This window comes from Orcinus orca, chromosome 16, assembly GCF_937001465.1.
Source record: "Orcinus orca chromosome 16, mOrcOrc1.1, whole genome shotgun sequence".
In the NCBI taxonomy this organism is placed as follows: Eukaryota; Metazoa; Chordata; class Mammalia; order Artiodactyla; family Delphinidae; genus Orcinus; species Orcinus orca.
Genome location: NC_064574.1, coordinates 4,942,522 through 4,956,472, shown reverse-complemented (window position 1 = coordinate 4,956,472; position 13,951 = coordinate 4,942,522). Strand labels below are relative to the sequence as shown.

Below are 13,951 nucleotides of genomic sequence, written 5' to 3'. Positions count from 1 at the left end.
GGCCAGGTTAGCAAAGGCTTTGATGGCAAGCAGGGGAGTATATTTTATTTACTTAGTATCTTTTTAAGTTTTATTTTTTTTTTTTTTTTTACTTTTACGGCCACACCTCGCGGCATGTGGGATCTTGGTTCCCCCACCAGTGATCAGACCCGCATCCCCTGCATTGGAAGCGTGGAGTCTTAACCACCGGGCCGCCAGGGAAGTCCCAAGCCAGGGAGTTTAGATTCTACGTCTTGACTGTGGTTTCCCAAACTCCCAAGAATCCCATGTCACCCAGACAAATTTGGCCAAGTTCAAAAAGCAAACTTTCTCTTATTATCATTTTACTACTACACATACTAGTTATTTTTTTCTACTAACATCCAAGTATACAACATAAAAACTGTCCACCCGTGCTCCCCTGACGGTCACCTCAGCGCCACCAGTGGCTTTCAGACGAAGCACAGCTGCAGGCGAGGGAGTCATGGCAGGTTCTTGAGGGAGGGTGGGGAGACGTCTTAGTGGTCGTATGTATGACTGTGGTGAAGCCACTTCATGCTCTGGGATTCGTGGCCTCATCTGTCAAGCGATGTGTTTAGACAACAGGATTTCTAATAATACAACTGGCTTGGATGGGAAAGTTCTCTGGAGGTGGTCCTGGTCACCCCAGTGAGCTAGGAGCCTCACCAACTTGGGGCCCGGAGCCAGCGCTGGTGCCCAGAGTCCACCATGGAAGGCCTAGGCCTGGTGCCAGACTTCCACACACCTTGAACGATGGCAGCCTTTGGTCTTGAACTCTAGGAAATGACCAGGCAATATGCCGTGTTGGGAGAGGAAAAAACTCCCCCTCCACAAGGATGATAGGGGGAGGGCTGGGGCTGGGCCTCTGGGCTGGACACACCCTCGGGTCACACTGGGAGGTAGCCTGGTCAGCTGGTCCCATCGCTGCGATGACCAGAGCTGTGTGGGGCTCACAGCGGTGACGGGCGGCTCTCCCAGAGACTGGGGACCCTGTGAAGATCTTGCCCTTGGGCACAAAGCAAGGATGCGTGAGATCGTACACATTCAGATCGGCCAGTGTGGCAACCAGATCGGAGCCAAGGTAAGGAAAGTGCGATGACTAGTGCTGGCCTTTCCATGGTCCACAGTGCAGCCAACTCAGAAGATCCCTTAAGTTAGCAGGACGGACCGGGAGCCCAGCAGATGGTAGACGCTTGCTGGGTATCTGACGTATTAAACGGCACCTGTAGCTCAGGAGACCCAGGAAATAGTAAAGGCTTAAAGGGTTAATTTAATTCATGTTAATTCTGTTGACAGTTACATGTGTATAACACACCTGTCAACCATTTTTACTCTGATCACTTTAGCAGTGAACTTTTCATATCTAAAACCAGGAATTTGTCTCAAAACAGTTTTCCAAAGTTTCTTGGGAAAATTTTTACACCGTATTACTAAGATATCTTTCCCTCCCTCCCATGTTTATGTTATAAAGTTAAAAAAGATCAACTACTATTTTATTTCAAATGCAACAGAAAATGAAAGAGGTAAACCTAAAAGTTTTTTGGGTCCAGCAGCAGAAATAATTAAAATATATCCTCTGGAATATAGAAGTTTTTCTCCTTCTCCCTTAAATTTTTCTAAAAAATACCTGGTACTGTTGGCCAATGCTAAAAGACAGATGCCACAGCCCAAGGTCTCCAACCCTAATTTTAAGATGATCAGTTCTACTGTATAACAACTGTCTCTTTGCTATTTCGAAATTACTTTTACTAGTACGAATTGCATTAAAAATTTAATTGCATTAAAACTTTAAAAAATTTAAATGTGATAAAATGGTATAAAATGTACCATCGTAACCATGTTTAAGTGTACAGCTCAGTAATGTTAAGTATATTCACACTGTCGGGCCTCCAATCTCCTAAATGCTTTTCTTCTTGCAAAACTGAAACTCGGTAGCATGAAACACTAACTCCCCATTTCCCCTCCCCCTGCCCCGGCAACCGCTATTCGCCTTTCTGTCTCTATGAATTTGACAGCTCTTGGTGTCTCATATAACAGTATTCGTCCTTTTGTGAGTGGCTTATTTCACTCAGCATAGTGTCCTCAGTGTCTATCCCTGTTGTAGCCTGTGTCAGAATTGCCTTCCTTTTTAAGGCTGAATAATAGTCCATCCTATAGAGAGACTGCATTCTGTTTATCCAGTCATCTGTCAATGGACACTTGGATTGTTTCCAACTTTTGGCTATTGGAACTAGTGCAGCTATGAAAAAATGAAAGTCTTTTAATACAGGTGTTTAAAACCCGGGGCAAAGAAAAGGACCGCTTGCAAAGGAGGTGTCATCCTTCCTTGCCGAGTGATAAGACGTTCAAAACTGAAACACACGGAGAAGTGGGAGGCATGGGCCCCAACTGCGCTGAAGTTGGAAGACAGGATGGAGAAAGGACCCCAGGAGGGAGAGGAGGGTCTAGACAGGGTCTCAGCTCTGAATCCAGAACTGTGTTGTCTAGTGGTTAGAGACCCAGCAACTACTTATTATTTGGGGCCATAAGAGCTTTAAGACATACATGTAATTTGTGGTGTGAGAGAACGTAAATTTCTTTCTTTTCCAACACCCTGAAGAGTGCTGATAATTTACTATAAAGTAATCTTGTTCATAAGACCAAGGCCACATCAGAGCCATCATTTACAAGATGTGGTTGGGAAAACACCCCTGGGGATTTTAACATAAATGAATGTATTTTCATTGCGCTTTACTATGTGCTCCTTCAGGTAACGAAAAGGGGTTATCTCAGTAACTGTTTCCATTCCATATAAAGAGCTTGGCACCTACCTACATTCATAGATACTGTAATGTGACTTAAAGTGTAGTATGTCTCAGGTAGTTACAAGAGAACAGCTACGCATAATTCTGAATTGAGCGCATACCTGATCGTCCAACTGCACACAGTTTAAAAGCGTGCATAGGTGTCTTAGTGGGGGGCTTTTGGGAAAACTGCATGAAAATAAATCCGCAAAGTGAAAGGGGATATTATTGTGAAATCAGATAAGAATTCAGTTTATTTTCACGTAATGGGATCTATACTTTACTAGCGGGAAGCACTGTAAGGCCAAACTAGAGATACACTTCTGATGAGAAACTCTAAAAGAACAGCATTAATGTACACAAGGGCCTGAATTTAACAGGAGCAAAATCCAATTTAATATTTTATGTGTTGACATTTTATTGAAGCAGTTCAGGCTGACATAAAAAATCTTCACTTCATGGTGAGCAGAGGTGAAGAGTACGTTACGCCATGGGGTGGGCAGTTAGGAAAAGGGCCCCCAAGACCATGTTGGGGACGGAAGCGGGCCCAGGAGCCCTCACTTCCTGTCTTTCTGCTCAATGTGCTGTCGCCGACCTGGTGCTTGTCGGGGTCCCTCTGGACACTGACCTCCCCTCCTTCTGCTTTCAGTTCTGGGAGGTGATTGGCGAGGAGCATGGGATCGACTGGGCCGGAAGCTACCGCGGGGACAGCGCCCTGCAGCTGGAGAGGGTCAGCGTGTACTACAACGAGGCCCATGGTAGGACCTCGCTGTCGGCCCCCGTCACCAGCCCCAGGGATGCGGCAGAGAGAGGAGGTCCCGTGAGATGGGAACGCCAGATGGGGGATGTCCCGAGTGACCGAGGGCAGGACTGGCCACTAGAGGGTCACTGATCTCTGGTCACTGGAGGGGGGCACACTCAACACAAGCAGTTTAGGCCCCGACCTTCCTTTCTGGGTTTTATTTTATTTAATGAATTGATTTATTTTTTAATTTTTAAAAACTTTTATTTCAGCTGTGCCGCACAGCTTGTGGGATCTTAGTTCCCCAACCGGGGACTGAACGCGTGCCCTCGGCAGTGGGAGCGCGGCAGTCCTAACCACTGGATCACTGGGGAATTCTCCCTTTCTGGATTTTAAATAAAAAGTAGAATCATTTCCAATAGGAACAAAATCCCTGTCGCTGGCAAGACAACAAACAAAATGGACAACGATGGAGAAAGTTATTTCTGCAGCGTTCTACAGATCTGTGTGATCGCTGCTGCAGTCCCAGATACGATTTCCAGTCTTTCTATCACAGACACCTTCAAGGAGGGCTCTTTTCTTCTGGACCCGTGTCACAGGGTTCTACTCTGATGAAACATTAACCTTTAGAAAAACAGCAGTTGGCTGACTTCTTCCTATTTTTCCACGCAGGTAAGAAATACGTGCCCCGAGCAGTCCTGGTGGACCTGGAACCCGGGACCATGGACAGCATCCGATCCAGCCGACTGGGGGCCCTCTTCCAACCGGACAGCTTTGTCCACGGTAGGTTTTCCTGGAAGGTTACAGCGGGAAGAGAGGAGCGCTTCCTGGTGTGTTGCTGCCGACACCCTTCCCCCGACCCCAGCGGGCTAACCGAGTCCCTTGTGCCGCAGGTAACTCTGGGGCCGGCAACAACTGGGCCAAGGGCCACTACACGGAGGGGGCCGAGCTGGTGGAGAGCGTGCTGGACGCGGTGCGCGCCGAGGCCGAGGGCTGCGACTGCCTGCAGGGCTTCCAGCTCGTGCACTCGCTGGGCGGGGGCACGGGCTCGGGGATGGGCACGCTGCTCCTGGGCAAGATCCGCGAGGAGTACCCCGACCGCATCCTCAACTCCTTCAGCGTGATGCCCTCGCCCAAGGTGTCGGACACGGTGGTGGAGCCCTACAACGCCGTGCTGTCCGTGCACCAGCTCCTGCAGAACTCGGACGCCTGCTTCTGCATCGACAACGAGGCCCTCTATGACATCTGCTTCCGCACCCTCCGGCTGGCCACGCCCACCTATGGCGACCTCAACCACCTGGTGTCCCTGACCATGAGCGGCGTCACCACGTCGCTGCGCTTCCCAGGCCAGCTCAACGCCGACCTGCGCAAGCTGGCTGTGAACATGGTGCCCTTCCCGCGCCTGCACTTCTTCATGCCCGGCTTCGCGCCGCTCACGGCCCAGGGCAGCCAGCAGTACCGCGCGCTCTCAGTGGCCGAGCTCACCCAACAGATGTTCGACGCCCGCAACACCATGGCCGCCTGCGACCCCCGCCGCGGCCGCTACCTGACTGTGGCCTGCATCTTCCGGGGGAGGATGTCCACCAAGGAGGTGGACGCGCAGCTGCTCGCCGTGCAGACCAGGAGCAGCGGCTGCTTCGTGGAGTGGATCCCCAACAACGTCAAGGTGGCCGTGTGCGACATCCCGCCCCGGGGGCTGAGCATGGCGGCCACCTTCATCGGCAACAGCACGGCCATCCAGGAGCTCTTCAGCAGGATTTCTGAGCACTTCTCGGCCATGTTCAAGAGGAAGGCCTTCGTGCACTGGTACACGGGCGAGGGGATGGACATCAATGAGTTTGCCGAAGCCGAGAGTAATATCCAGGATTTGGTGTCCGAGTACCAACAGCTTCAAGATGCCGAAGCAGTTCCGGAGGAGAAGGAGGAGGTCGGGGGCGAGGCAGAAAGGGAACCAGGAGATAAGGGACATTAACCATGAGAGAAGCTGCGCGAGGCTGGCCGCGGCGTCGAGTCACGTCCAGTGTTCTCACCTAGGATGAGTGAGTCCCCACGGCCGTCCCCGGCCAGTTCTGCACCGTAGCACCGCGACCCACACGCAGCCACCCAGTATTAGCTTCAATACAGGACTGCGCGGGTGGGGAAGTACTGATGGGCAGTAGGGTCTTCTGCTGGCACCGACTAGCCTTGAAGAGCTTCACATCCCCTGCCCACTCTAGTCGCTTCTTTTTAATAGCCAGGTGAACTTATGGTAAAGCGCTCCCTCTGTTTAAAGATCTGGATCAGCTATTTGCTGTATGCCTAGCACCGCGCCAGGCATCAGGGCTCCACACGTGAACGCGCGGGGAGCCGCGGCAGTTGAGGTTAAATTGTAAATGCTTTAGCTACGCTGGTAAGCGTCCCGGAATCTGTACTCGGCATCCCGGGCTGCTAAGGCTCTTCCTGCAGGTTCTCTCTTAACTCGCTGCCCGCAGCCCACCTGTTCACACCTGCCGTCCTCCAGAAATGCCAGGTGACTGCTTGGTGTGCAGGAGGTTCGCAGAGGTAAATGGGCTTCAGCGTCCACTAGTAAATTGTGGAGACTGTGTGTACATTTCAGCGTACCAACTGCAAAGGGCAAAAGGGAGGAAAGGAGAGTGGCATTCCTTCCCACAAATGCCCGGGCAAAAAAAAATAAAAAACAAAAAAACAAAAAACGACAAGCAAAACTCGAGAACTTCAATCCTCTGACCTTTATGTCTGAAGAGCTAGCTTTTAACATAGGTGTATTTACATACTTTTAAGTTTCTTATTAATGTTTGATTCTGAGAATTCATTCATCATCATCTTTGGTTTTCCTTGTAAAGGCTATCTCGAAATGCCCTTTTCACTTTCATGCGGCGATCACCTCCTGAAAGCTCCCTGCAGCCGCTCTGTTCTTTAAAAGGGCACAGGCGCGCTCAGCAACCATTCAAACGCAGGAATTGAGCAGCGGTGGCTGCAGTGTCCTTCGCAGTTACGGAGGACATCGTCTCATTAGGGAACTTTTACAGTTGAAATTAATTTGCAGAAGTTGCCATGTTTGCACGATCACGCAGCTTTAACCATTACATGATTTTAATCTGCTCACATTACAACAGGACCAGACACACAAAAGCGTAATCAGATCATCCATAACTTCTTAATTACAGTTTACCTATTCCTGACATACAGCACTGCCATCCCTTCCAGCGCCGCAAGGGTTTTAATGGCCTTCTAGAATTACCACGGAGCTGTCCTATTTGATCCATGGGTAGCTGGCGACAGGAGGAAATATTTACTTGCAGGCAACTGGATTGGCTCTGTAATCTGCAGTAATGAGGTAGCCGGTGAATGGGTGACAGCAGCTCATTTTGAGAAACTTCACTCTTTTCATGTAGTCTTATGAGGAATAACTAAAACATGTACCAAGAGAAAATTGTCTTGCTGTTGGTATCATGACAAGTCTTCTATTTCCAGAATTACAAAAAAAAAAAAAAAATTTAAATACTTTCTACTTGTGGTTCAAAAAGCACTAAAAACAAGAGTAGATTTAAAAGTAGATTTAAGGAACTGCACCTAAACAACTCCTAGCTTGAAGTTCATAACTTCCTTAGATGCTAAAAAGACTTATAACCTGCGATTACATAAGAATTTACACACGATTCCTCTAGCACTTTTTTCACTTTCTCAAACCTGAAAAGGCAATTAAATAGATGCAAGAAGGGATAAAGATCTAAATTAAAAAAAAACCCTGCTGATTTATATTACTGTAAAGATTTTTGTTTGCTCAACAGTAATCATTAAAATAAAAGAAATACAATTTTAAATGGCTAAATTGCTTTATTTCAGACTAAATAAATTCCTTTTCTTGGAATTCTAACCGTCCAGACCGATTAATGTGAGTAGTTAAAAATATTTTCAGAATGCATCTCACCATCCTACTCTTTCGTATGGTAGAAATAGATTAAAAAAAAAACCCCAAAAACCCCACTAGAAACCGAAAGAAATCTGTCCCCTGTGATTTTGAAGAGCCTATTCCTTTAGCTGTGTGGTTGCTACAGCGACATTGGTCTCTCGGAGACCAAGACGGTGGAATCAGAATTTCAGAGCTTGTCCGATTCCTTCACTTCACACACGAGAACGCTGCGTGAGTGAAGAGACTGAATCCCTCACAAACCACTCAGGTGGTTAGTGAAATACCCACAAGAAGATCTGATCAGGGCCCCCTGGTAATCTGGACACAGTGGTCCTGCCACCTCCCAGCAGGGCATCACAGTATCGGTTCAGGATTTTTTAATCACAGAGAAAGAGCCTCAAAGAATCTTTACTGAGCAGTGAATCTGTCCTTTACTCAGTTGACTTTTAATCCTTTCCATACCACAAGCCCTGTCCCTAAGTCTCTTTTCTAATTATCCCATTTGCCTCCCGAATGAATGACTTATCTCTAATTGAATTGGCTGGGAAGAATTTAGCCCTTTGCCTATCAGTTACTTTTATTTGCCTGGTACCAAAAAGGCCCCACGGCCTTGTGAGCCATTTATTCCTGTCCCTGTAATGAAAGATGCCTCCTGGTACCTTAATTGTGGGGACCGGAAGCATGACAACTGAGGGGCCTTGACTTCAAAAGAGCAGGACAACAGCCTGAGGTACAGGGCACAAGGGGCTCGTAGGCTGCTTCTGTCCAGCCCTGCAGCTCCTCGTGTGCCCCATGCCAAGAATGAGATAAAGCCTGTAGGTCAAGTGTCCAGGGCAGGAAGTCCTCTCCAGAAGCCAACAGCAAAGGCGTTTTCTTGCCCTCATCCTTGGCATGGCGGAGTGGCCGTGATAAATTATTGTTAGCGTAAGTACCAAGCTGAGAACCTGTCCTGGGGCAGAAGCTAAACCGGTGTTTCAACATTCCCTGTCCAAGTGTCTCTCTCCATGTCCAGAAGTAGGTAAAAATCAAGCAGTTAACTTTGCAACTTTGTAAGCTTTGGGGTTTTACTTGGCCGAGTGCCTTCAAGTTTCAAAGAAAGAGAAAAACACCCTGCTGGCAACAATTCTTCAACCCTAAATATTTAACAGGTAAATGAATCGCCGTGAAAACACCGTGGACCTGCTGTCATGATCACGCCCTAGACCTGCAGTCCAGAAGCTTAGATTTTCACGTCAGCTCGGCCATCAGCTCGGTACGCATGTTGCTGAGCGGCTTTGCCTCGTTTCCTATGAGAAGTGCTCCCAGAATATAAAGATTCACTTATAAGACAATGTGAAAAGTATCTTGTGCTTAGCGAATTTCGACAATAGTACTTCTCTATAGCTTTGAAGTGCACGATAGAAAATGAATACTACAATTTAGCATTTCTTCTCATCTACGCTTTCCATAATTATTCGCACTCAGCCTGCTGAATCGCACCACCTGGATACGGCTGCCGGCGCAGGACGAGGCCAGCAGACGACCCGGCCCACCCCTGACCCCAACCCACTGCTCTGACATGACGTCTGCAATTCAAAGATAAGGGGCAAGACAGCCTCAGTGACGGAGCCCAATTCTGTCAATTACGTCACGAAAAAGAGAACCTTTTCTTTTGAGACATTTTCAAAATGTCTCCCGTGGTGGAATTAAATGTGATTTGAATTTTGTAAAAAAAAAAAAAAAAAAAAAAATGTCTCCTGGATCCCTCTGGTCACTAGATATGATATCTGTTCTCCCTTTAACTTTTTTTCAGCTGTGCATCTCACAGGATCTTAGTTCGCCGACCAGGGATTGAACCCGTGCCCCGTGCAGTGGAAGCTCGGAGTCCTAACCACTGGACCACCAGGGAATTCACTGTTCTCCTTCAAAAAGCCCTGGTTCATATGATCATAATCCTGCAGTGGTGTGGTAGTTCCCAAACAGAAAAAGTCCGAGAGAAACCAAAAACCAACAGCAAGAGTGAACTGTACTTTAATTTATTGGCATTGTCAATCTATGAACAAGACAGGTTTTTTTTTCCCCCACGAAGGGGGATCGTTTTCAATCTGCCATAACACGTGCCCACACATCTTCACCATGAACATGCAGCATTTCAAGCTGTAGTCAGGGTCTAGGAGGAAAAGAGAAACAGCAAGTTGCCAGTCCTTCATGTTTTCTTAAAAATCCAACACGAATAGGGAAAGTAACTTCCTTATAATGAGCTGCAGATCTACTTCACTCGGTTGGTGATAAACCCTGGCTCTCAGCTGTAAAAAGTGCAGGTTCATGTGCACTGCCTTAGCCGAAGAGGCACTTCCCTGCTAAGGAAAACCAAACACTCTCCCTGCAATAAAGAAACACTCTGCCTTTAAAAGACGCTAAATCCCCTATGCTGAGGCGGTGGGGCTGCGTCCCCAGCACGATGGATAGAGAATGGTCACTGTTCTGCTTACTGGAGCTGGACACTACTACTTCCTGGCCCAAAGGACATTACAAGGTGGAGGGAGTTCGATGCGGAGTCTGGCTCGGCCATGCTGCAGGCACAGGCTGGGTGATTTTTCTCAGCTCGTTGTTAAAACAAAACAACCCAACCTAAAACCAGGTCTCATTCCTCAGAATTATGAGATCAGACAGAGAGCCCCAGAAAAAGGGCTCAACACCGCATCTCCAGACTTGTAATAAAATATTTACTAATTCAAAATGAAAATGAAAAGTGCTTAGGGGAGACAGTTCCAATAAGTACAATTGCTCATAACCACAAGCTGCCAGAGGATTACTATTTATCACATTTCCCTGCAACTGCGGGTCTGAAGCCTTTTTAAAGCTAAACAAGAAAATTAAATCTGAAAAACAGCTTTCCGGTAATTTGCCTCGCTTGATCTTCGAAATAATAATGTCAAGAAAGCAGTTTAGAGATCAAATCACTTTAATAGTTTGGAACACAAGAGTCTGAACTTATCAACTGTACAAAACTGCCTTACTTTGCATTGCCAACATCAGAAGTAAAATGAACCAAACTCTGAAAACATAAATTTAGCAAAACAGTATTCACTGCAAGGTCTTGCCGATTTTATTGCTTGATAAAATAGCAGGACTCTTGCCTGTACCTGTAGCCCTACGTTCGGGAAGTAGTGATTTGTGAGAACATGAGCAGACGTGGGGGAAATAAAAACTCAAAGAACTGTAATTTTTCATGCTCCTGAACTGTTACATAACTCCAGTAACAATTATAAAAGTGGGGAGTTTATCCTCCGAATTATTTGATTTTGTGCAGACACATGAAACAGGTTTAATTAAAAGAAGATGGCTTTCTACCTAGCATTGCTCAATGAACTGAAAATCAACGTGGCAGGTTACTTCTGCTTGTCAGGGCCTCGAAATGACATTCTTTGATGATGCCATGGGGCTTCCACAACCTGTATGCGTGACATTATCATCCCACTAACTAACTTCTAGATATGCTGATGGACCAAATGTGGACAGAAGGCAGAACTAAAATTATTTTGATTTTTAAAAGCTCTCTAAATACTTAAGATGCAACTCTTTCTCTAAATCCACCAACAACTTACAGATTATTCCTTTTTCACTTTCACAATTTTTATGCTGCTGCCAGAAGTCTTCTCGGTGTTTGCTTTGAATCCCGTCTTCAGTGCATCCCTCACTGCTTTTGCACAGATCTGGGAGTATCGGATGTAGCTGGAGGAACACGAGAGACAATATAAAGCTAATTATCAATGATCCAGCCAGACTTGCTGTGTGACTGTGCTTTTGTTTTTCTTCCTATACTTTTCATTTTGGTTGGATTGTACATCATTGTAGAACTGAACTTAAAAATGACTAATGCAGGGCTTCTGGTGGTGTAGTGGTTAAGAATCCGCCTGCCAATGCAGGGGACTTGGGTTTGAACCCTGGTCCGGGAAGATCCCACATGCCGCGGAGCAACTAGGCCCGTGTGCTCCAACTACTGAGCCTGCGCTCTAGAGCCCATGAGCCACAACTACTGAGGCCCGTGTGCCCTAGAGCCCGTGCCCCACAACGAGAAGCCACCGCAATGAAAAGCCTGTGCGCAGAAACAAAGACCCAATATAGCCCCCCCCCAAAAAAGTTAATTAACTAATTTTAAAAAAATGACTAATGCAAAAGGAATCTATACAAAGAAAAAGAAGAGCAGAAAGAAATGTATCAAAGTCTTAATTGGGGTTAGGTGATTTTTGGTTTTTCTTCTTTGCAGTGTTTTCTCTTTAATACATATTAATTTGAAATAAAAGATGCATATATTAGAGGAAAAAACCCCACAGCACAGTAAACAGTCCTAAATGTTAACAGAGAGTATGAGTGGTTTTTTTCCATTTCTCTATTTAAAATTTTTTCTTTTATTATTCTTACAAGGCAAAGTATACATAATTAAAAGAGGGAAAAAAAACTATTTTGAATTAAAACAGCTCTACTTCTGATTATTTAAAGGTTTTCCTGAGAATATTGGATTCTGCTTGTCAGGCCTGCCATTGAAAATACTTCCCAAGCAAGGTTTCTAAATTAAACTGAGAAGTCCTTAGAGAACATCATCAATTCCAGCAAAATATCTAACAGCCTGCTTCCTGTTTGGTAGATGGACTCCCATCAACATCTTATTTTCCAAAAGATGTCAGCTCACTTTTTACACTGTTTGAAAACAGGAAGGACAGAGGGGAGGGAGCTGCTGACTATTTTCTCATGTTTCAGGTTTGTTTTTTTGGGCCAGAGATAGGAGTTCCAATTCTTGCTTCCACTCCTACTAACTGGTGAATTTTACACTGTTCCATCTTTTGGCCTAATTTATTCTGTAAAAACAATGGAACAAAGCAGAAGGATAACAGTATTTGCCTCACTGGTGGCAGGGAGGAGGAAAGACAAAGTGTGGAGAGCAGGATTGCCCCACCTGTCTCGTAGGAGGTGCTTAATACATGGTCCCTCTGACTGGGGCCATCATCCTTCCAACTGTACAAAACTTTGCTTGACCTTGAAAGTCAGGACACACTTGGGTTGCCCACAGTCACATACCCACAGACAGTCACTACTAGGAGGTGCTACTTAATCTAGTCAAGCAACAAGGTGTGTTAACCTGAGCCAGGTGAGCGGCTCAACTGGGTGCACAGGCAAAGAAACCAGGTGTGACACCTAGATCCATGGTGTCTCCATTTCGCCAGAAGCTATGTCCTCCAGTGGGTTCCATAGTTTGGCTTCCCAAGAGCCACCACTCACCTTGTGGCAGAGCTTTGTACACCTTACCGAAGGCTCAGCCATTTTACCAATAAGGAAACCTGAGAGCAAGGAGCTAATTTAAATAAAAGATGGATATGCCATTTTAAAAGGCCCCACCTTAATGCTGGAACGGCCAGGTATGGTGACCGTGGTTACCTCCAGAGACCTCTCTCCGCTCCTTCGAGTTCTCAAGTTGTACGTGGCTCTGTTACTTCTAGAACGTCAACCGAGTGTAACTTAAAGGACAAAGGCCCCGCGGGTGAGAAGCGCCGTCCACGGGAAGACACGGCACTTGTCGAGCGCGTTCAAGGCGGCGCACAGATGCTCGGCGGCGCCCCCGGCAGGTGCGGACAGGTGCTCGGCCCCGGCGCGCCCCCATCCCACGGCCATGAACCCGGCCTCCCCGCCCGCAGGCCGCCATCTTGGGGCCGCACTCGCCGGGACCACCCCCACCCCCGTCGCGCCCGGCGTGACCTCCGACCCCGGTTCGCCCCGGACCTCCCCGCGCCCCAGCTGTCCGCCCCTCCCGATGCCCGGCCCTACCTGAGTCCAGCTTGTCGCCAGTACGCCACCATGATGTCGCGAGAGGGGGCGCGTCGGGCCGAATCCCGAGGACCCGTTAAGGGCGGCTCAGCGTGCAGGCCGGCTACCGGAAGGTCAGGCCTGAGAAGCGGAAGGGGCGGAGCTCCGGGCCTGCCAATCCCACCGCCTCTTGCCCCGCCCCGCCTTCCCGAACGGCCTCTGCCGTCTCATCGCAGAATCCTCCAGGCTCCGCGAGCCAATGGGGGCGCGCGGCCCGGGCCGCGGGTGCCAATCCCCGGGCGGGCGGGCCGGTCGGCCGCGCGTTCCTATTGGCTCCGCGGGCTTTCGTAGTGGCTCAGGCGGCGGCGGCCGGGGCGGCGGGGCAAGAGGGGAGTTGGAGGGAACGCGCGGCCGCGTAGCTTCGGGAGCGCGAGACTCGGGGCCGCGTTGAGGTCGGTGTCGGGGCGCACCCCCCCCCGACCCGACGGCCGCGTCCAGACCTTCATGTTGACAACACTCAAGCATGTCCGCCCCGAGTTAACAGTTAAAACGAGCCGCCCCCCGACAATCCCTAGGGTTTCAGGCCGGCCCGGGGCACCAGAACCTGGCCGGGGAGAATGAACTGGACATCGGAGGGAGGAGGGGAGGAGGCCCAGCGCGTCCAGCTTAAGAGACTCAACCTCGCGGCGCAGAGCCGGCTCGAGCGCGCGGCAATTAGGTGAATTCTTACAA

General features: G+C 48.2%; 2 protein-coding genes across 2 annotated transcripts; one reads left to right on the top strand and one right to left on the bottom strand.

Moving 5' to 3' along the window:
• Positions 1 to 837: 837 nt before the first annotated feature.
• On the top strand, positions 838 to 7,395 carry TUBB1 (tubulin beta 1 class VI). The gene is made up of 4 exons (XM_004282320.4): positions 838 to 1,081; positions 3,433 to 3,541; positions 4,198 to 4,308; positions 4,419 to 7,395. Exons 1-4 carry the CDS (start codon positions 1,025 to 1,027, stop codon positions 5,495 to 5,497), a joined length of 1,356 nt encoding a protein of 451 aa, XP_004282368.1. The 5' UTR covers positions 838 to 1,024; the 3' UTR covers positions 5,498 to 7,395.
• A 2,042-nt stretch (positions 7,396 to 9,437) lies between these two features.
• On the bottom strand, positions 9,438 to 13,505 carry ATP5F1E (ATP synthase F1 subunit epsilon). The gene is made up of 3 exons (XM_033410414.2): positions 13,241 to 13,505; positions 11,026 to 11,152; positions 9,438 to 9,587 (listed from the first exon to the last, which is right to left on the bottom strand). Exons 1-2 carry the CDS (start codon positions 13,270 to 13,272, stop codon positions 11,029 to 11,031), a joined length of 156 nt encoding a protein of 51 aa, XP_033266305.1. The 5' UTR covers positions 13,273 to 13,505; the 3' UTR covers positions 9,438 to 9,587; positions 11,026 to 11,028.
• Between the last annotated feature and the right edge of the window lie 446 nt (positions 13,506 to 13,951).